We start from the raw sequence: 16,211 nt of genomic DNA, 5'->3' as shown, positions 1-16,211 counted from the left end.
TCCCACTCTCCAGTTTTAGTTTGCTTTGTGCATTTCTTTCTAGCATTAATGTCTAAACCGCTGGCAACAAAAGTGAGTACACCCCTTAGTGAAAATGTCCAAATTGGGCCCAATTAGCCATTTCCCCTCCCGGGTGTCATGTGACCCGTTGTTACAAGGTCTCAGGTGTGAATGGGGAGCAGGTGTGTTAAATTTGGTGTTATCGCTCTCACTCTCTCATACTGGTCACTGGAAGTACAACATGGCACCTCGTGGCAAAGAACTCTCTGAGGATCTGAAGATAAGAATTGTTGCTCTACATAAAGATGGCCTAGGCTATAAGAAGACTGCCAAGACCCTGAAACTGAGCTGCAGCACGGGGGCCAAGACCATACAGCGGTATAACAGGACAGGCTCCCCTCAGAACAGGCCTCACCATGGTCCACCAAAGAAGTTGAGGTCACGTGCTCAGCGTCATATCCAGAGGTTGTCTTTGGGAAATAGACGTATGAGTGCTGCCAGCATTGCTGCAGAGGTTGTAGGGGTGGGGGTCAGCCTGTCAGTGCTCAGACCATACGCCGCACACTGCATCAAATTGGGATGCATGGCTGTCGTCCCAGAAGGAAGCCTCTTCTAAAGATGATGCACAAGAAAGACCACAAACAGTTTCCTGAAGACAAGCAGACTAAGGAGATGGATTACTGGAACCATGTCCTGTGCTCTGATGAGACCAAGATAAAGGTATTTGGTGTCAGATGGTGACAAGCGTGTGTGGGGGCAACCAGGTGAGGAGGACAAAGACAAGTGTGTCTTGTCTGCAGTCAGGCATGGTGGTGGGGGTGTCATGGTCTGGGGCTGCATGAGTGCTGCCGGCACTGGGGGGCTACAGATCATTGAGGGGACCATGAATGCCAACATGTACTGTGACATACTGAAGCAGAGCATGATCCCCTCCCTTCAGAGACTGGACCGCAGGGCAGTATTCCAACATAACCACCCCAAACACTCCTCAGAAAAGATCACTGCCTTGCTAAATTCTAAACCCCCCCCCCCACTACTTTACATTGTAGCAAAGTGTGATTTTTTTTTTCCTCAGTGTTGTCACATGAAAAGATATAATGAAATATTTACAAAAAAACGGGAGGGGTGTACTTACTTTTCCTTCCCAAGTTGGTTATTTCCAACATGCCTGCAATATTTGAAGATCTCCATACTACTTTAGTCTTCTGGAGCAGAGTATCATTGTCCTCGTTTCTGTAGCACAGTAGTCCTCAGGGCCCACCAGTGGCGTAACTAGAACCTTCAGGGCCCCAATGCAAGAAACCATGAAGGGCCCCCCCTGAACCCCAGCCAGGGCCCTTCCCTCCGAGTCCGGTGGCGGAACTCCAGGGCGTGTTCACAGGTATGACCTTTGTGAGCCCTGTAGTTCCACCACTGGTATCAGTATTTTTATTTTTATTATTTTTTTTTTATTTTTAGGTGCCCCATTGGGGGACTGTCCCTAGGTAGGATGGGGTCCCAGTCCCCAGAAGAGATGAGGTCCTTTTCTCCAGGGCAGATGAAGTTACTGCCCCCAGGTGAGAAGGAGTCCCTGTCCCCAGGGGAGGTGGGGATCCCTGTCCCCAACGTGAGAAGGGGTCCCTGTCCCCGGGGGGAGATGGAGGGGGTATGTAATGGTGTGTGGGGGGTGGGGTTCTCTCACTCACCATGACCAAGCTGCAGGCCGCGCACTCATCCATGTTGGCCTGGGCTCCATCCAGTGTGCTGGACGGGCGATCAGCATATCTCCCAGAAAGACCTTTCATCATCTGTGTATGACGGGGGAGGAGGGGGGCTGGCACACAAGCCTGCAGTGTCCTCCGGGGAGCTCTCATAGGGCTGCACTGCATCTGTGTGCTTAAAGTTTGTTTACCCGGGAGAAATATGCAATGCAGTGTGGGCCGGACTCAGGGGGTGCGGGACTCTGGCTGGGGAGAACAGACATCGGACTGAGCGGCAATGCATGGAGCAGGAGAGGGGTACTCTGAGGAGCCGGCCGAAGACACAGATCATGCGGGGAATGCACTAATAAAGAGCAGCCAGTCGAGCATGGAGCTCTGCTAGTCACCCTCCACCTCCAGCCACCCGTGTGCATGGTGCACTGGTACCCCTAGCTGCCTATGCTGCTGCCGGCCATATGTAGAGGGGGCTGCATGGGCCCCCTGCATCACAGGGCCCAGTTGCGGTCGCGACTGCTGCACCCCCCTATAGTTACGCCCCTGGGGCCCACTAACAGGCCAGGTTTTATGTATTACCTGGGGGGAGATGCGGACTAGAATACGGCAATCACTGAGCAGCAAATGATATCACCTGTCATGTATTTCAGTTATCTTGCAAACCTGGCCTGTTAGTGGGCCCGGAGGACAGGAGTTGATGACCACTGCTTAGTTCTAGGGGGTTCTACTCCTTAGTTCCCAAAAGGGTCATCCGCCCCTTCTTGGACCATTCAGGCCCCAAATATCTTCTTAAGGCCCAAAAAATTTAACATAGAATCCACCAGGTCTGTCATAATCTCCATCCATAAGAGAGGCTTTCTGGCATCTGTGGACACAAAAGACACGTTTTCATACAATGGAAATAAAAAGTCTACACACCCCTGTTTTTAAAATGTCCACACCCTCTTATAACTGGGGATGTCGCTGTGTTCAGATTTAAGCAATCGCATACAAACTCATGTTATATAGGAGTCGGTACACACCGGCCATCATTTAGACCCCATTCACACCTGAGCGTTTTTGTAGCTTGAAGCCTGCAGCTACAAAACGCTAGAGGGGGGAAAAAAATCTATTATTCTCAATGGAGACGGTTCACATCTCCACTCCATGTCGCCTGAAGCCGAACGCCTGAAGCTCAAACAAGTTCCGGACCCTTTCTTGTCGCTCGAATTGAGCAGATTTGGGGCGTTTTTCTTCTTTTAACATTGGTAACCTTTTGCCCTGCACAAAATCGTGGTAAAAACGCAGCGAATCACAGAAAAAACGCAGCAAAATCGCGGTAAATTTGCACGATTTTCTGCTTGAAAACGCTACGCTCAGGTGTGAATGCAGCCTTAAAGCGGTAGTAAACCCGCAAATTTTTTTTTTTTTTTTTTAAACCTGCAAAGCAAAAGGCATAATGAGCTAGTATGCACCGCATACTAGCTCATTATGAAATACCTTAGAACGAGGCCCCGACATCTGGTCCGATCCACGCCGAGGGAGCTGACATGCTCCCTCGGCGTTTCTTCTGGGTATCGCGGCTCCGGCGCTGTGAGTGGCCGGAGCCGCGATATCGTCACTCCCGCGCACGCGCGCGGGAGATTTCATCCCGTCCGAGTCCGGCCACTGCCGCATTTTCAGGCCGAGAATCCCCTTGTGCGCATGCGCAGCTGCAGTCAGCGGCGCATACCGAGGGGAATATCTCCTAAACCGTACAGGTTTAGGAGATATTTTTTTTACCTACAGGTAAGCCTTATTATATATATATATAGGCTTTCCTGTAGGTAAAAGTTAAAAATTTGAGTATACAACCACTTTAAAGTGCCTCTGATTGACCCCAAGTGAAGTTCAGCTGTTCTAGTAGGTCTTTCCTGACACTTTTTTTTTTTTAGTCGCATCCTACAGCAAAAGCCATGGTCCGCAAAGAGCTTCTAAAGCATCAGAGATATTTCATTGTTAAAATGTATCAGTCAGGAGAAGGGTACAAAGGAATCTCAAATGAATCTCCAAGGCATTAGATGGTGCCACATTTGGCACTTTTCAGGGGGGGCGGGGGAACGGGACCTGTTTCTTGGCACTTCCGTTCCTGGCGCCGCACCGATGCTCGGCCTCCCTCCTTTGCCAGGCCAATTAGTGCAGTGCGTTTCGCGCTTGTGCAGTGGGGAAGCAACTGTGAAGACAAAAGCCCCTTCGCTGCCGGGTTCCCTTACCGGCAATGGCGGCAGCTGCACCCAGGGCCGCTGTTAAAAATCATGGGGCCCCGTACAGTCTACCTGGCGGGGCCCCCCCACACAGCAGGGAAAAAAACTTTCACTCTGGGCACGGTGAATACCCACAATATTTTAGATATGTGGGAGAGCAGTATGCAGTATGGCCAACTTTATGCTCAGAGCCCGCGCCCAGTCTTTACCTCCACCTAACATCCCCCGACTTCACAAGTACCTGGTCCTGCTGGCTTCTTTTATCTGGGGTCCTCATGCAGTGCTTCTCCTGGGGTGGGGGGCCTGGATCTGGGAGCGTGGGGACCGGCCAGAAGCTGAGCTCCTCTAAAACCTCTGCTCCTTCCACCTGGGCACGAAGTTGGACAGCCGGAAGCAGAAAGCAAAGTATTTAAACACTTTCGGGAGTAATCTGCAGCCGTATGTCCAGACAATTACATTACACAAGTCCCGGCCGGCGTATTGAGATAGAAGAGACTGGGACTTGTGTAATGTACTGTATGTAATAGTCTGGACATACGGCTGCAGATTACTCCCAAAAGTGTTTAAATAATTTGCTTTCTGCTTCCTCCCACGCACACTACATGGGACCCTAGCTCAGGATTAGTATAGTCCCTATAATGTGGGAGTCCCCCCTCTGCCTCTGGGCCCCCCTACAGGGCAGGGCCCAGTACAGAAGGGCTGGTGGTCCCCCCCTATCAGCGGCCCTGGCTGCACCTGACAACTCATCGGAAGATCAGCTGGGGGTGCCGACGTCACGGGCTCCCTGGAAAGGTGAGTGTCCATATATTACAAGTCAGCAGCTGCAGTGTTTGTAGCTGCTGACCTTTTTAATTTTTTCGTGGGGTGGGCGGACCTCCAATTTTAATAAAGTATTTTCCTATATATTGCACTTATTTATTATTATTTATTTATTCTCATTGAGGAGCTAACTTGGACCTGTGGACTTTTTTTAGTGTAATCCTACACCCCCCCCCCCACCACCACCACAGCACATTCACGTGTGTGATTATGTCGTAGCTTTATCCCTACCTGCGCCATTCTAATAGATGCGCTGGATGCTCTTATGGCTTAGTGGGTTACGTACGGTCTGACCCACGCCTTTCCTCCTATGAAACTCCAGCCTTGTCTTCTCCACAGGATCAAGGCAGAGGGTGCTTCAGTGATCCTTATAGCTCTGAATCGACCCAGGCATCATACCCCCCGGTGGTCCTGCCATGAAGGTCCTTGTACAAACCCTTTCTGATAGGGGGTGACAACCCTTTGTTCTCGTCTCCCACACATTGAACAGGCATGGTCCACTGTTGTCACTGATCTGGGGAAACCCGCCCTGAGATGCGCCATGCAGCCATCGCTGGATAGGAAAATGGCTGAAAAGATGCTGCAGGAGATCAGTAGCACTAAAATGTAACAAATTAGGAGGGGGGGGGGGGATTAGAAAAATATTTTATATCAGCAAAGGTATTTGTTTTATAAACTGTACTAAATGTCATTTTAGCTACGGTTTACGCCTTAAGCCTATAAAACAGCAGAGCAGGGACTGTGCAGGTCGCTACGCCCCGGGAAATGCAGCTTCACATCTGGCTGAATCCGCAGTGTCACAAAGCAGCTGTTTAACTGCTATGGGCAAAACTGGCACCAGCACCGCCCATATTTGCCCACTAGATGGCTCTCTACTCCACTTTATGTGGCAGACAGTCGTTACTAATGAACACTTTCTTTTGCTGCTTACATTGCTGCCCACGCCAAAATCGCATCCGATTCTCAGCAAGACGTCCAAATTGTATTATTCAAAAAGTGATTTTTCAGGATTGACTTTTTTTATCTCCCAACCATTCCGCTTCATTTAACTCTTTACACTGACCTTTTTTTTTCTTTTTTTTTTTTTTTCTTTTATTGGGTTTTGTGTACACATTTCTTTAAATAAATGCTTGGTCTGGGACATTTAACCACTTGACCTCTGGAAGGTTTTACCCCCTTTATGACCAGGGCATTTTTTGCTATTCAGCACTACTTTACATTTTTTGCTATTCAGCACCACTTTAGCTGGAAATTGCGCGGTCATGCAACTCTGTAGCCAAATTACATTTATATCATTTTCTACACACAGAGCTTTTTTTTTTGGTGGTATTTAATCCCCACTGGTTTTTTAGATCTATATATACTGTGCGTGTGTGTGTGTGTGTGTGTGTGTGTGTGTGTATGTATGTATATATGTATATATATATATATATATATATATATATATATATATATATACTGTGTGCGTGTTTTTACTATTCAGCACCACTTTAGCTGGAAATTGCGCGGTCATGCAACTCTGTAGCCAAATTACATTTATATCATTTTCTACACACAAACAGAGCTTTTTTTTTTGGTGGTATTTAATCTCCACAGTTTTTTTTGTTTTGTTTGTTTTGTTTTTTTCTTTTTTAAGTTGTAATTTTATCCCACAATTTTTGGGAAAATTAACAAAATTAAATACAATTTTTTTCCCCCAAAAAATTGTAATTTTGTGCCACACTTTTTGTGCCAAAACGTTGTATATTTATGCCACAATTTTTTTTTGTAAAATGAAGAAGTTAAATACAATTTTTTTTTTTTTTTCTGCATAATGTCAAAGGTGCAGCACATCGTCCTCATATGGCTGGTGTGGCGATGATCAGGGATACCGACTGGTGACATTTGTGTAATAAAAAAGAAAAACCTTTTATTTCCTTACGTTTTTTTTTTTTTTTAACATTCTTTTTTTTTTTTAAGGTTGTTTTTTATTTTTATTTTTTTACACTCTGTTTTTAAAGTAGTTCAGTGCCTCCATAGTAACACTTTTCTACTTTGGGAGGGGTGGGGCTTTTTATTTTTATTTTACACTATTATAGCTTATAACTGATGATGATTACTATTCTAAGCAATAATTTTTAGTTGTCATGAATGGCTTTCATTTATGACAGCTTGTGTTCTGTGATTGGCTACAGCTAAACATGTGGTAAAGGGTGCCGTGATTGGCCCAGGTCCCATCCGATAGCTGTTGTCCAATGGCAGCATAACAATAGTAAGCAAAACAGTCATAAATGGAAGCCATTCATGACTGTTTTGTTAACGTTGTTATCACGTGATTGCTGTGACCAATCATGGCGGTCACATGATACCACGGCCTGGTACTGAGCGCCATGATCGTGCCACTGTGTGCTCAGTAATGTACCAGTACTGTGCTAAGCCTGCAGCTGCCGCCCTGCTGCAGTATATGTAGTATGGCAGGGTGGCAAGTGGTTTTAAAGGGAATATTTTAGTATTTTTAAAAGCGTTTTTATGTGAACATGTATATAACCTTTTCACTATCTGTAAATGGCTTTATAAATGTGTTACTACTTGTAGTCATTTATGTGCAGTAACACAGCTGTATTTGCTCAGTCTTTGGCTCCCGTTTCCTATTGCAGTAAGCCATTGTGCTGTACTGTTCCCGGCCTTCAGAGCAAGTTTACCGATGTTCAGAAATGTCGGAGTCCTTTCTGATGTACAATGCTCCTTGTGGCAATTTTTTTTTGTCTGTATTCTAAACACAAAGTGCTAATTAGAAGCCCTTTTTTAGATTTTTCGGCTCATACTTATGTCGGTGTTCACCTTCCTCTGTTACTAGATCGAGCCTGATGAGCGGCGGTGCCTCGGGTAGCTCTAGATACAACCCGTGGGTGATGGAGGAGCCGGAAGAGACAAGAAATCTGTCAAGTAGGGAGCTGAAGCAGCAGCAGCAGCGGATGATAGCAGGTAAGATCGCTTTGCTAGGAACCAGTGACATCATCAAAATGCTTTATATTAATGGGAAAACGCAGCCTAGTCATTTCGATGTGACAAATTGCATCACCAAAACACTTCATACGAAGAAAAAAACTCAGCATTTCCATCACTAGAGACCAGTGACATCACCGAGACCCTTCATATACATGAGAACACAGCCTATCCAATCACTAGAGACCAGTGACATCACCGAGACCCTTCATATTCATGAGAACACAGCCTATCCAATCACTAGAGACCAGTGACATCACCGAGAACCTTCATATTCAGGAGAACACAGCCTATCCAATCACTAGAGACCAGTGACATCACCGAGACCCTTCATATTCATGAGAACACAGCCTATCCAATCACTAGAGACCAGTGACATCACCGAGACCCTTCATATTCATAAGAACACAGCCTATCCAATCACTAGAGACCAGTGACATCACCGAGACCCTTCATATACATGAGAACACAGCCTATCCAATCACTAGAGACCAGTGACATCACCGAGACCCTTCATATTCATGAGAACACAGCCTATCCAATCACTAGAGACCAGTGACATCACCGAGACCCTTCATATTCATGAGAACACAGCCTATCCAATCACTAGAGACCAGTGACATCACCGAGACCCTTCATATTCATCAGAACACAGCCTATCCAATCACTAGAGACCAGTGACATCACCGAGAACCTTCATATTCAGGAGAACACAGCCTATCCAATCACTAGAGACCAGTGACATCACAGAGACCCTTCATATTCATAAGAACACAGCCTATCCATCACTAGAGACCAGTGACATCACCGAGAACCTTCATATTCAGGAGAACACAGCCTATCCAATCACTAGAGACCAGTGACATCACAGAGACCCTTCATATTCATAAGAACACAGCCTATCCAATCACTAGAGACCAGTGACATCACCAAGACCCTTCATATTCATGAGAACACAGCCTATCCAATCACTAGAGACCAGTGACATCACCAAGACCCTTCATATTCAGGAGAACACAGCCTATCCAATCACTAGAGACCAGTGACATCACGAGACCCTTCATATTCATGAGAGAACATTCTGAATATCTCTATATGATATAACTGAAGATGTCTCCAGGTGAGGAGGGTCAGCCGACCTTTAGATATTGTACAACTCCCCAGGCATTGTGAGACACCAGCGCCCGTCCATTATGCCAGAACATTTTTTTCTGTGAACAAAAGTTGACACTATTAAAGTTAATTATGCCCAATTTATTTCAAAACATTTTCTGAGAGAGTTTTCAAAGCCGAAAAAAAAAGTTGGCGTCTCGGCAAGATTCCGTGTTATTGCTATATTAAAATATTTGGGTATGTTCATCCTTCAAATCCCAGCGTTTCAGTCCAATTACCCCACCAAGTAATGTTTTATGCTCTGGACGTCTGTCCTGCCTATTCATTTTTTTATTTTTTTTTTAATCCTTTAAACTTTCTTCAACCCTTGTAGCCGGCACATCCCCGGCCTCTCCTACAGCCTCATCGCAGCTCTGCTTTCATGTAACTCACTAGTTGAGCAAAATATGATTAAAAGCCCGGGGGGGGGAGGGGGGCCTTAATATAAAGACTTCATGTAATTAGGGCACATCTGGCCCTTTGCGTACAGACTTGGCCCCGGCTTTTTTTCACGGTGTCTGGAGTCCAGGAACACGACCAAAACGAGAAGACACAAGTGATGACCTACTTAATTCCTCAGCTTTGACTTATAACCGCGTTCTAGCGGGGGAAGAGTTGAACTTTGGAAAGATCTTCTATACGTTTTTTGTATGAATTAGCACTTGGCTTTTAAAACTGTGAATCTCATGGTTTTTGGAAAGTCTTTAAAGTGAATTTGTCACCAAATTTGGACAGTTCAAAGTGAGCATGTTATTGGAGAAGCTCATGAGTAGAGGGTGTAATTATAGTGAAAACCTAGATGTCAGGAACATCAAGAAAGGCAGCTGAAAGCTTTATATACAAGTCTTGACTTTTCTGTAAAAGTCACACTTGGTCCCGCCTCCCTGCTGTCCAGTGAGGTCATGGATCACAATGAAAACAAATGGAAAGGGAAAGTTCCAAGCACAGTCTGCAGCACCGGGATCCCCGCTGCCAAATTTTAGAATTACCATAGTAACGGATTTCGTTAAAATTAGTCTGGTTTTGTTTATTCATTTTCTAACAAATTCCAAAATTTCAGAATGACTCAAATTCAATTTGGATGAAAGTTTGACTAGTATGAATTCTGTGTGAAGAAGAACTGGATGGGTTTACTTCCTCTTTCATTCCCTGCAAAGGCAAAGCATAATGGACTACTATGCATCGCATCGCATCGCATAGTAGTCCATTATGTGTCACTTACCTGACACAGGAGCCAGAGAAGTCACCGCTGTCCCCTGTAGTCCGGCACATCCATCTTCTCGGTGGGTCTCGCAGCTCCGCCGCTGTCATTCGGCGAAGCCGCGATGACGTCACTCCCGCGCATGCGCACAGGAGCCGACTCGCGTGGCATCTTCGTCACGGACGATGCCGCGCTCAGTGCGCCTGCGCGCCACTGTCTACGGCACATGCGCCATAGACAGCGCTGCCTGTCTTCGGGCAAATATCTCCTAAACCGTATAGGTTTAGGAGATATTTCTTGGACCTACAGGTAAGCCTTAATCTAGGCTTACCTGTAGGTCAAAGTGGTTTGTAAGGGTTTACAACCACTTTAAGGAGTGGTCCAGGAAGCCTGGCGCCGCGTCCTTAACAACTGATGTAAACAAAAGAATGGTATGGATTTTAAGGGGAACAAAAACAGTGTGGGCCCCCCCTTCCCCTCCCCCCAATCCATACCAGACCCTTATCCAAGCATGCAGCCCGGCAGGTCAGGAAAGGGGGGGGTGGGTGACCCCCCCCCCCTTTGAACCATACCAGGCCACATGCCCTCAACATGGGGGGGGGGGAGTGCTCTGTCCCCCCAAAGCATTTTGTCACTATTTTGATGAGAACAAGGGCCTCTTCCCCACAACCCTGGCTGGTGGTTGTGGGGGTGTGTGGGCAGGGGGCTTATTGGAAACAGGAAGCCCCCTTTTAACCAGGGTCCCCCCATGTGAAGGAGTATGGGGTACCCCTAATCATTCACCAAAAACGGTGTCAAAAATAAAAACATAGTTTTTGACAATTGTTTTATAAAAATAAAAACCATGTCCCCTGAAGTAAAGCCTGGTATGGGGGGGCATGGCCCATGCTCCACGCTGTTTTTTTTTTTTTTTTTTTCCTTTTTATTTTTCATTGTCGGCATTCTTTTTTTTTCTACATCCAGCTGTCAGTGGTGAAGACCGCTGACAGCTGATGAGCCATCGGATGTTAAGGACACTGCAGGCCGGCTTCCTGGCCCACTTCTTAACAGCCAGCTATTCTTCACACAGAATTCGTAACGGTCAATAAAAATTCGACTGATTTTGAATTCGAATCGTTCTGAAAAATGCGTATTTCATCAGAAAATGAATAAATAAAATGTAACTAAATGTAACTAAACAAACGAAAGAAGCGAATCTGTGAAATTAATAACATAACAAATGTATCCACATATGCCTCAGTGGTGCAGTGTAGATGGTAGCTGTGTTCGTTTGCCTTTTTGGATTGCGCATATTTGTCCTATTGACATGCATTGGGGTTGAAAGCAAGGCGGGCCAAATGCAGCCAATGCTGTGTCTCCACCATCAGCGTTTTGATAGCAACACCTATGTGCACAAGCCCTTAAAGTGTATTTCCACCAAGCCAGAGTGTGATAACACATGCCCTTATTCACATGGCATAACTGAAAAAAATAAATCTGTAGCTCAAGCTGCAATTTACAGACTGCTTTGTAGCTTAAAGGGGTTGTAAAGGTTTGAATATAAATAGCAAACATGTTATACTTACCTGCTCTGTTTGTTGTAAAGGTTTGAATATAAATAGCAAACATGTTATACTTACCTGCTCTGTGCAAGGGTTTTGCCCAGAGCAGCCCGGATCCGCCTCTTCTGGGGTGCCCCGCCGACACTTTTGACTCCTCCCCTTCATCGGGTGCCCCCACGAAGAGCCACTTTGTATGGGGGCACCGGTGAGGGCGTGCTCCATATTCCCACTGCTGCGGCCATTAACACAGGCGGCAGGGATTTGATTGACAGTAGCAGGAGCCAATGACTCCTGCTGCTATCAATCTATCCAATGAGGACCCGAGACAGAGACCGGAGCCATGGGGCCTGTGCTCATTACTGGAACGGATGGGCTCAGGTAAGAATGCATTAAGGTGAAAAGCCATGAGACTTGACAATCCCTTTTAAGGTGCAACTTACAGACAGAGCTCCATAACTCAAGCTGAAATATATAGACAGAGCTCTGTAGCTCAAGATAAAATTTATAGAAGGAGATATGTAGCTAAAGCTGAAATTTTGTAGACACCGCTCAGTAACTCAAGCTGCAATTGATAGGCGGAGCTCTGTAGCTCAAGCTGAAATTTGTAGACGGAGCTCTGTAGCTCAAGCTGAAGTTTATAGACGGAGCTCTGTAGCTCAAGCTGAAGTTTATAGACGGAGCTCTGTAGCTCAAGCTGAAGTTTATAGACGGAGCTCTGTAGCTCAAGCTGAAGTTTATAGACGGAGCTCTGTAGCTCAAGCTGAAGTTTATAGACGGAGCTCTGTAGTTTAAACTGCAATTTACAAACACCTGTGAATGGGTCAGGCCTTAGTAATGGCCACCGATCAAACAGAAATATGTTGCTGAAACATAATTATTCTGTGATCATGCGCTCTTAGGTTATATTTGGTTTATCTCCTTCCAACTCTCATGTATGCAAGCAGTGATGCATTTATGCGATTATTTACATTAAACAGCTTATAACCGCAACCATCGTCTTTATTCTATCCCTTCCTCACAATTTCATGTCTCTTCTGCATTTGTTAAATAATTACCCCAGCATCCCTCCTCTAAATGATCTCTCCCATAAGTTTGATGTATACAAAGAGCTAAAAATGAAAAAGTGAATTAAAAAAATAAATAAAAATCTTTGTGTTCAGAACAAGATGCTGGTTTGGATGCTCTCAGCAACATCCTGGGCCGACAGAAGCAGATGGGCTACGACATCGGGAATGAGCTGGACGACCAGAACGGTGAGCAGTTACTGTCACACTTATCGCTCTCTCTGCGCTGTGATGGGTTCAGGGCCAGCTTGGGTTCTTCCTAACTGTGGACCTCCTGATGCCGGTGCCGCCTGTATTCTGTGATTTCAGTTTATCACATGTCAAATATGTATTATTTTTTTCTACAAGCAATTTAATCTTTTTTGTTTTGCTGTTTGTAGAGAATTTAGGTAAGAAATATTTGTAAAAATGTTTGATGAGCTACTGACATGCGGGAAACTTTTACTTGTGCTGAAGTCAGGAGCTCGTATCATTTGAAGTTCAACTCCAGAGAAAGCTTTTAAAAGTTTTGGCTAGAGCGAGAAAGTTCTGTTTGATTTTAATTGCTTTGAAATTGTAGAAAGAATACAGGCAAATTAACAGTGTCCACATACATTGTATAACATTTTTTGTTTTGAGAGTCAGCATGTTTCGGGCACCTTCATCAGTGGCTACAGAGATTCTGGACTAGTATTCTGGGGTTCAGAGTATGTAAAGAATCTAAATCTACCATGTATCTCTAAACTAGCGACTGAAGTAAGTCCTTGCAAAATATTGTCATACATAAGAAATATCAGAAAGGGGGAGAAATGCTCCTCAAAGTCATGTAAATCACTTTTAGACAGTTGGCACCAAAACTGGTTTCCTCGTTGGAAGTTTTCCCCCAAAACTGGTTTCCTCGTTGGAAGTTTTCCCCCAAAACTGGTTTCCTCGTTGGAAGTTTTCCCCCAAAACTGGTTTCCTCGTTGGAAGTTTTCCCCCAAAACTGGTTTCCTCGTTGGAAGTTTTCCCCCAAAACTGTTTTCCTCGTTGGAAGTTTTCCCCCAAAACTGTTTTCCTCGTTGGAAGTTTTCCCCCAAAACTGTTTTCCTCGTTGGAAGTTTTCCCCCAAAACTGGTTTCCTCGTTGGAAGTTTTCCCCCAAAACTGGTTTCCTCGTTGGAAGTTTTCCCCCAAAACTGGTTTCCTCGTTGGAAGATTTCCCCCAAAACTGGTTTCCTCGTTGGAAGATTTCCCCCAAAACTGGTTTCCTCGTTGGAAGATTTCCCCCAAAACTGGTTTCCTCGTTGGAAGATTTCCCCCAAAACTGGTTTCCTCGTTGGAAGATTTCCCCCAAAACTGGTTTCCTCGTTGGAAGATTTCCCCCAAAACTGGTTTCCTCGTTGGAAGATTTCCCCCAAAACTGGTTTCCTCGTTGGAAGATTTCCCCCAAAACTGGTTTCCTCGTTGGAAGATTTCCCCCAAAACTGGTTTCCTCGTTGGAAGATTTCCCCCAAAACTGGTTTCCTCGTTGGAAGATTTCCCCCAAAACTGGTTTCCTCGTTGGAAGATTTCCCCCAAAACTGGTTTCCTCGTTGGAAGATTTCCCCCAAAACTGGTTTCCTCGTTGGAAGATTTCCCCCAAAACTGGTTTCCTCGTTGGAAGATTTCCCCCAAAACTGGTTTCCTCGTTGGAAGATTTCCCCCAAAACTGGTTTCCTCGTTGGAAGATTTCCCCCAAAACTGGTTTCCTCGTTGGAAGATTTCCCCCAAAACTGGTTTCCTCGTTGGAAGATTTCCCCCAAAACTGGTTTCCTCGTTGGAAGATTTCCCCCAAAACTGGTTTCCTCGTTGGAAGATTTCCCCCAAAACTGGTTTCCTCGTTGGAAGATTTCCCCCAAAACTGGTTTCCTCGTTGGAAGATTTCCCCCAAAACTGGTTTCCTCGTTGGAAGATTTCCCCCAAAACTGGTTTCCTCGTTGGAAGATTTCCCCCAAAACTGGTTTCCTCGTTGGAAGATTTCCCCCAAAACTGGTTTCCTCGTCGGAAGATTTCCCCCCAACACTGCTTTCCTCGTCGGGAGACTTCCCCCCAAACACTGCTTTCCTCGTCGGGAGACTTCCCCCCAAACACTGCTTTCCTCGTCGGGAGACTTCCCCCCAAACACTGCTTTCCTCGTCGGGAGACTTCCCCCCCAACACTGCTTTCCTCATTGGAATATTTCCCCTCTAAAGATGACTCTAAAATTTTGGATCTCCAATCAGTTTCTGTCTCGGTGACAAAATAGTCCACAAGGCAAATAAAGGGCAAATCTCCCAGAGAGATCCTAACCCTTCCTGTACTAACAAAAGGTTCATATCCTCCTCCTTTAATGTGCAGCACTCTTTTTGCATACAGCTCACTGATTTAAATGTACAAACCTTTTAGAGCTTGTTCACACTTGATGCACCCTGAACACATGAGCAGGAAAATCAGTTTCAAATGGTAATGGTGGGGTGGGGGGGGGGCGGGAACGACTAAATACACAAAACAAAAATTTAGTTTATTTAGCATGAAATGGAGCTTAGTCATGTAGCATGCATTTACATTTTTGGTAAACTTATTCAATGAATCCAAGCTCTGCAAGCTAAGATAACATGCACTGCATTGATACATTCACGCAATGTCCCATTGTTTTGCAAATCTATGTACACTGCAAACTCTAGCATTGTTTGGAGAGAATTGCATCTGTAGCAGTCTCTAAGTGTGAGGAGGAAGGGCAAGCAGTAAAAATGAAAGTGGAACGTTCTAAGCAGCTTCTAAACCTTGTGATCTTTCTATACATAGCTTGAAGTGCTTTATTCCTCCCTTGAGGAGCAAAATGGCAGCAGGGCTGTAAAAGAGACCCAGTTTGGGAATATTTGACAGCTTATTGTAAATAGGAAGCCTTCATTTTGTCAAGACCACACAGCGGTATAACAGGACAGGTTCCCCTCAGAACAGGCCTCGCCATGGTCCACCAAAGAAGTTGAGGTCACGTGATCAGCGTCATATCCAGAGGTTGTCTTTGGGAAATAGATGTATGAGTGCTGCCAGCATTGCTGCAGAGGTTGTAGGGGTGGGGGGGGGCAGCCTGTCAGTGCTCAGACCATATGCCGCACACTGCATCAAATTGGTCTGCATGGCTGTCATCCCAGAAGGAAGCCTCTTCTAAAGATGATGCACAAGTAAGACCACAAACAGTTTGCTGAAGACAAGCAGACTAAGGAGATGGATTACTGGAACCATGTCCTGTGGTCTGATGAGACCAAAATAAAGGTATTTGGTGTCAGATGGTGACAAGCGTGTGTGGGGGCAACCAGGTGAGGAGGACAAAGACAAGTGTGTCTTGTCTACAGTCAGGTGGTGGGGGTGTCATGGTCTGGGGCTGCATGAGTGCTACCGGCACTGGGGGGCTACAGATCATTGAGGGAACCATGAATGCCAACATGTACTGTGACATACTGAAGCAGAGCATGATCCCCTCCCTTCAGAAACTGGACCGCAGGGCAGTATTCCAACATGATAACCACCCCAAACTCACCTCCAACACCACCA

At 45.6% G+C, this 16,211-nt stretch overlaps 1 protein-coding gene across 2 annotated transcripts in view; it reads left to right on the top strand.

Annotated features, from left to right (window-relative positions):
- The window catches only part of STX8 (syntaxin 8), a 258,492-nt gene that overhangs the window by 44,240 nt on the left and 198,041 nt on the right, over positions 1-16,211 (top strand). Inside the window, exons 5-7 of one of the 2 annotated variants that reach the window (XM_077458611.1) lie at positions 7,572-7,699; positions 12,775-12,867; positions 13,297-15,106. In XM_077458611.1, coding sequence (XP_077314737.1) covers positions 7,572-7,699; positions 12,775-12,867; positions 13,297-13,400 — 325 coding nt within the window. In that variant the 3' untranslated portion in view covers positions 13,401-15,106. Of the gene's footprint in view, positions 1-7,571; positions 7,700-12,774; positions 12,868-13,296; positions 15,107-16,211 lie in introns of those variants that run through there. The other variant, XM_077458610.1, reaches the window with a different exon arrangement.

The sequence above is a fragment of the Lithobates pipiens genome, unplaced genomic scaffold, assembly GCF_037356315.1.
Source record: "Lithobates pipiens isolate NorthernLeopardFrog02 unplaced genomic scaffold, aLitPip1_a1.2 Scaffold_28, whole genome shotgun sequence".
Lineage (NCBI taxonomy): Eukaryota > Metazoa > Chordata > Amphibia > Anura > Ranidae > Lithobates > Lithobates pipiens.
The sequence above is the reverse complement of the archived record's forward strand: the minus strand, read 5'-3'. Positions and strand labels throughout refer to the sequence as shown.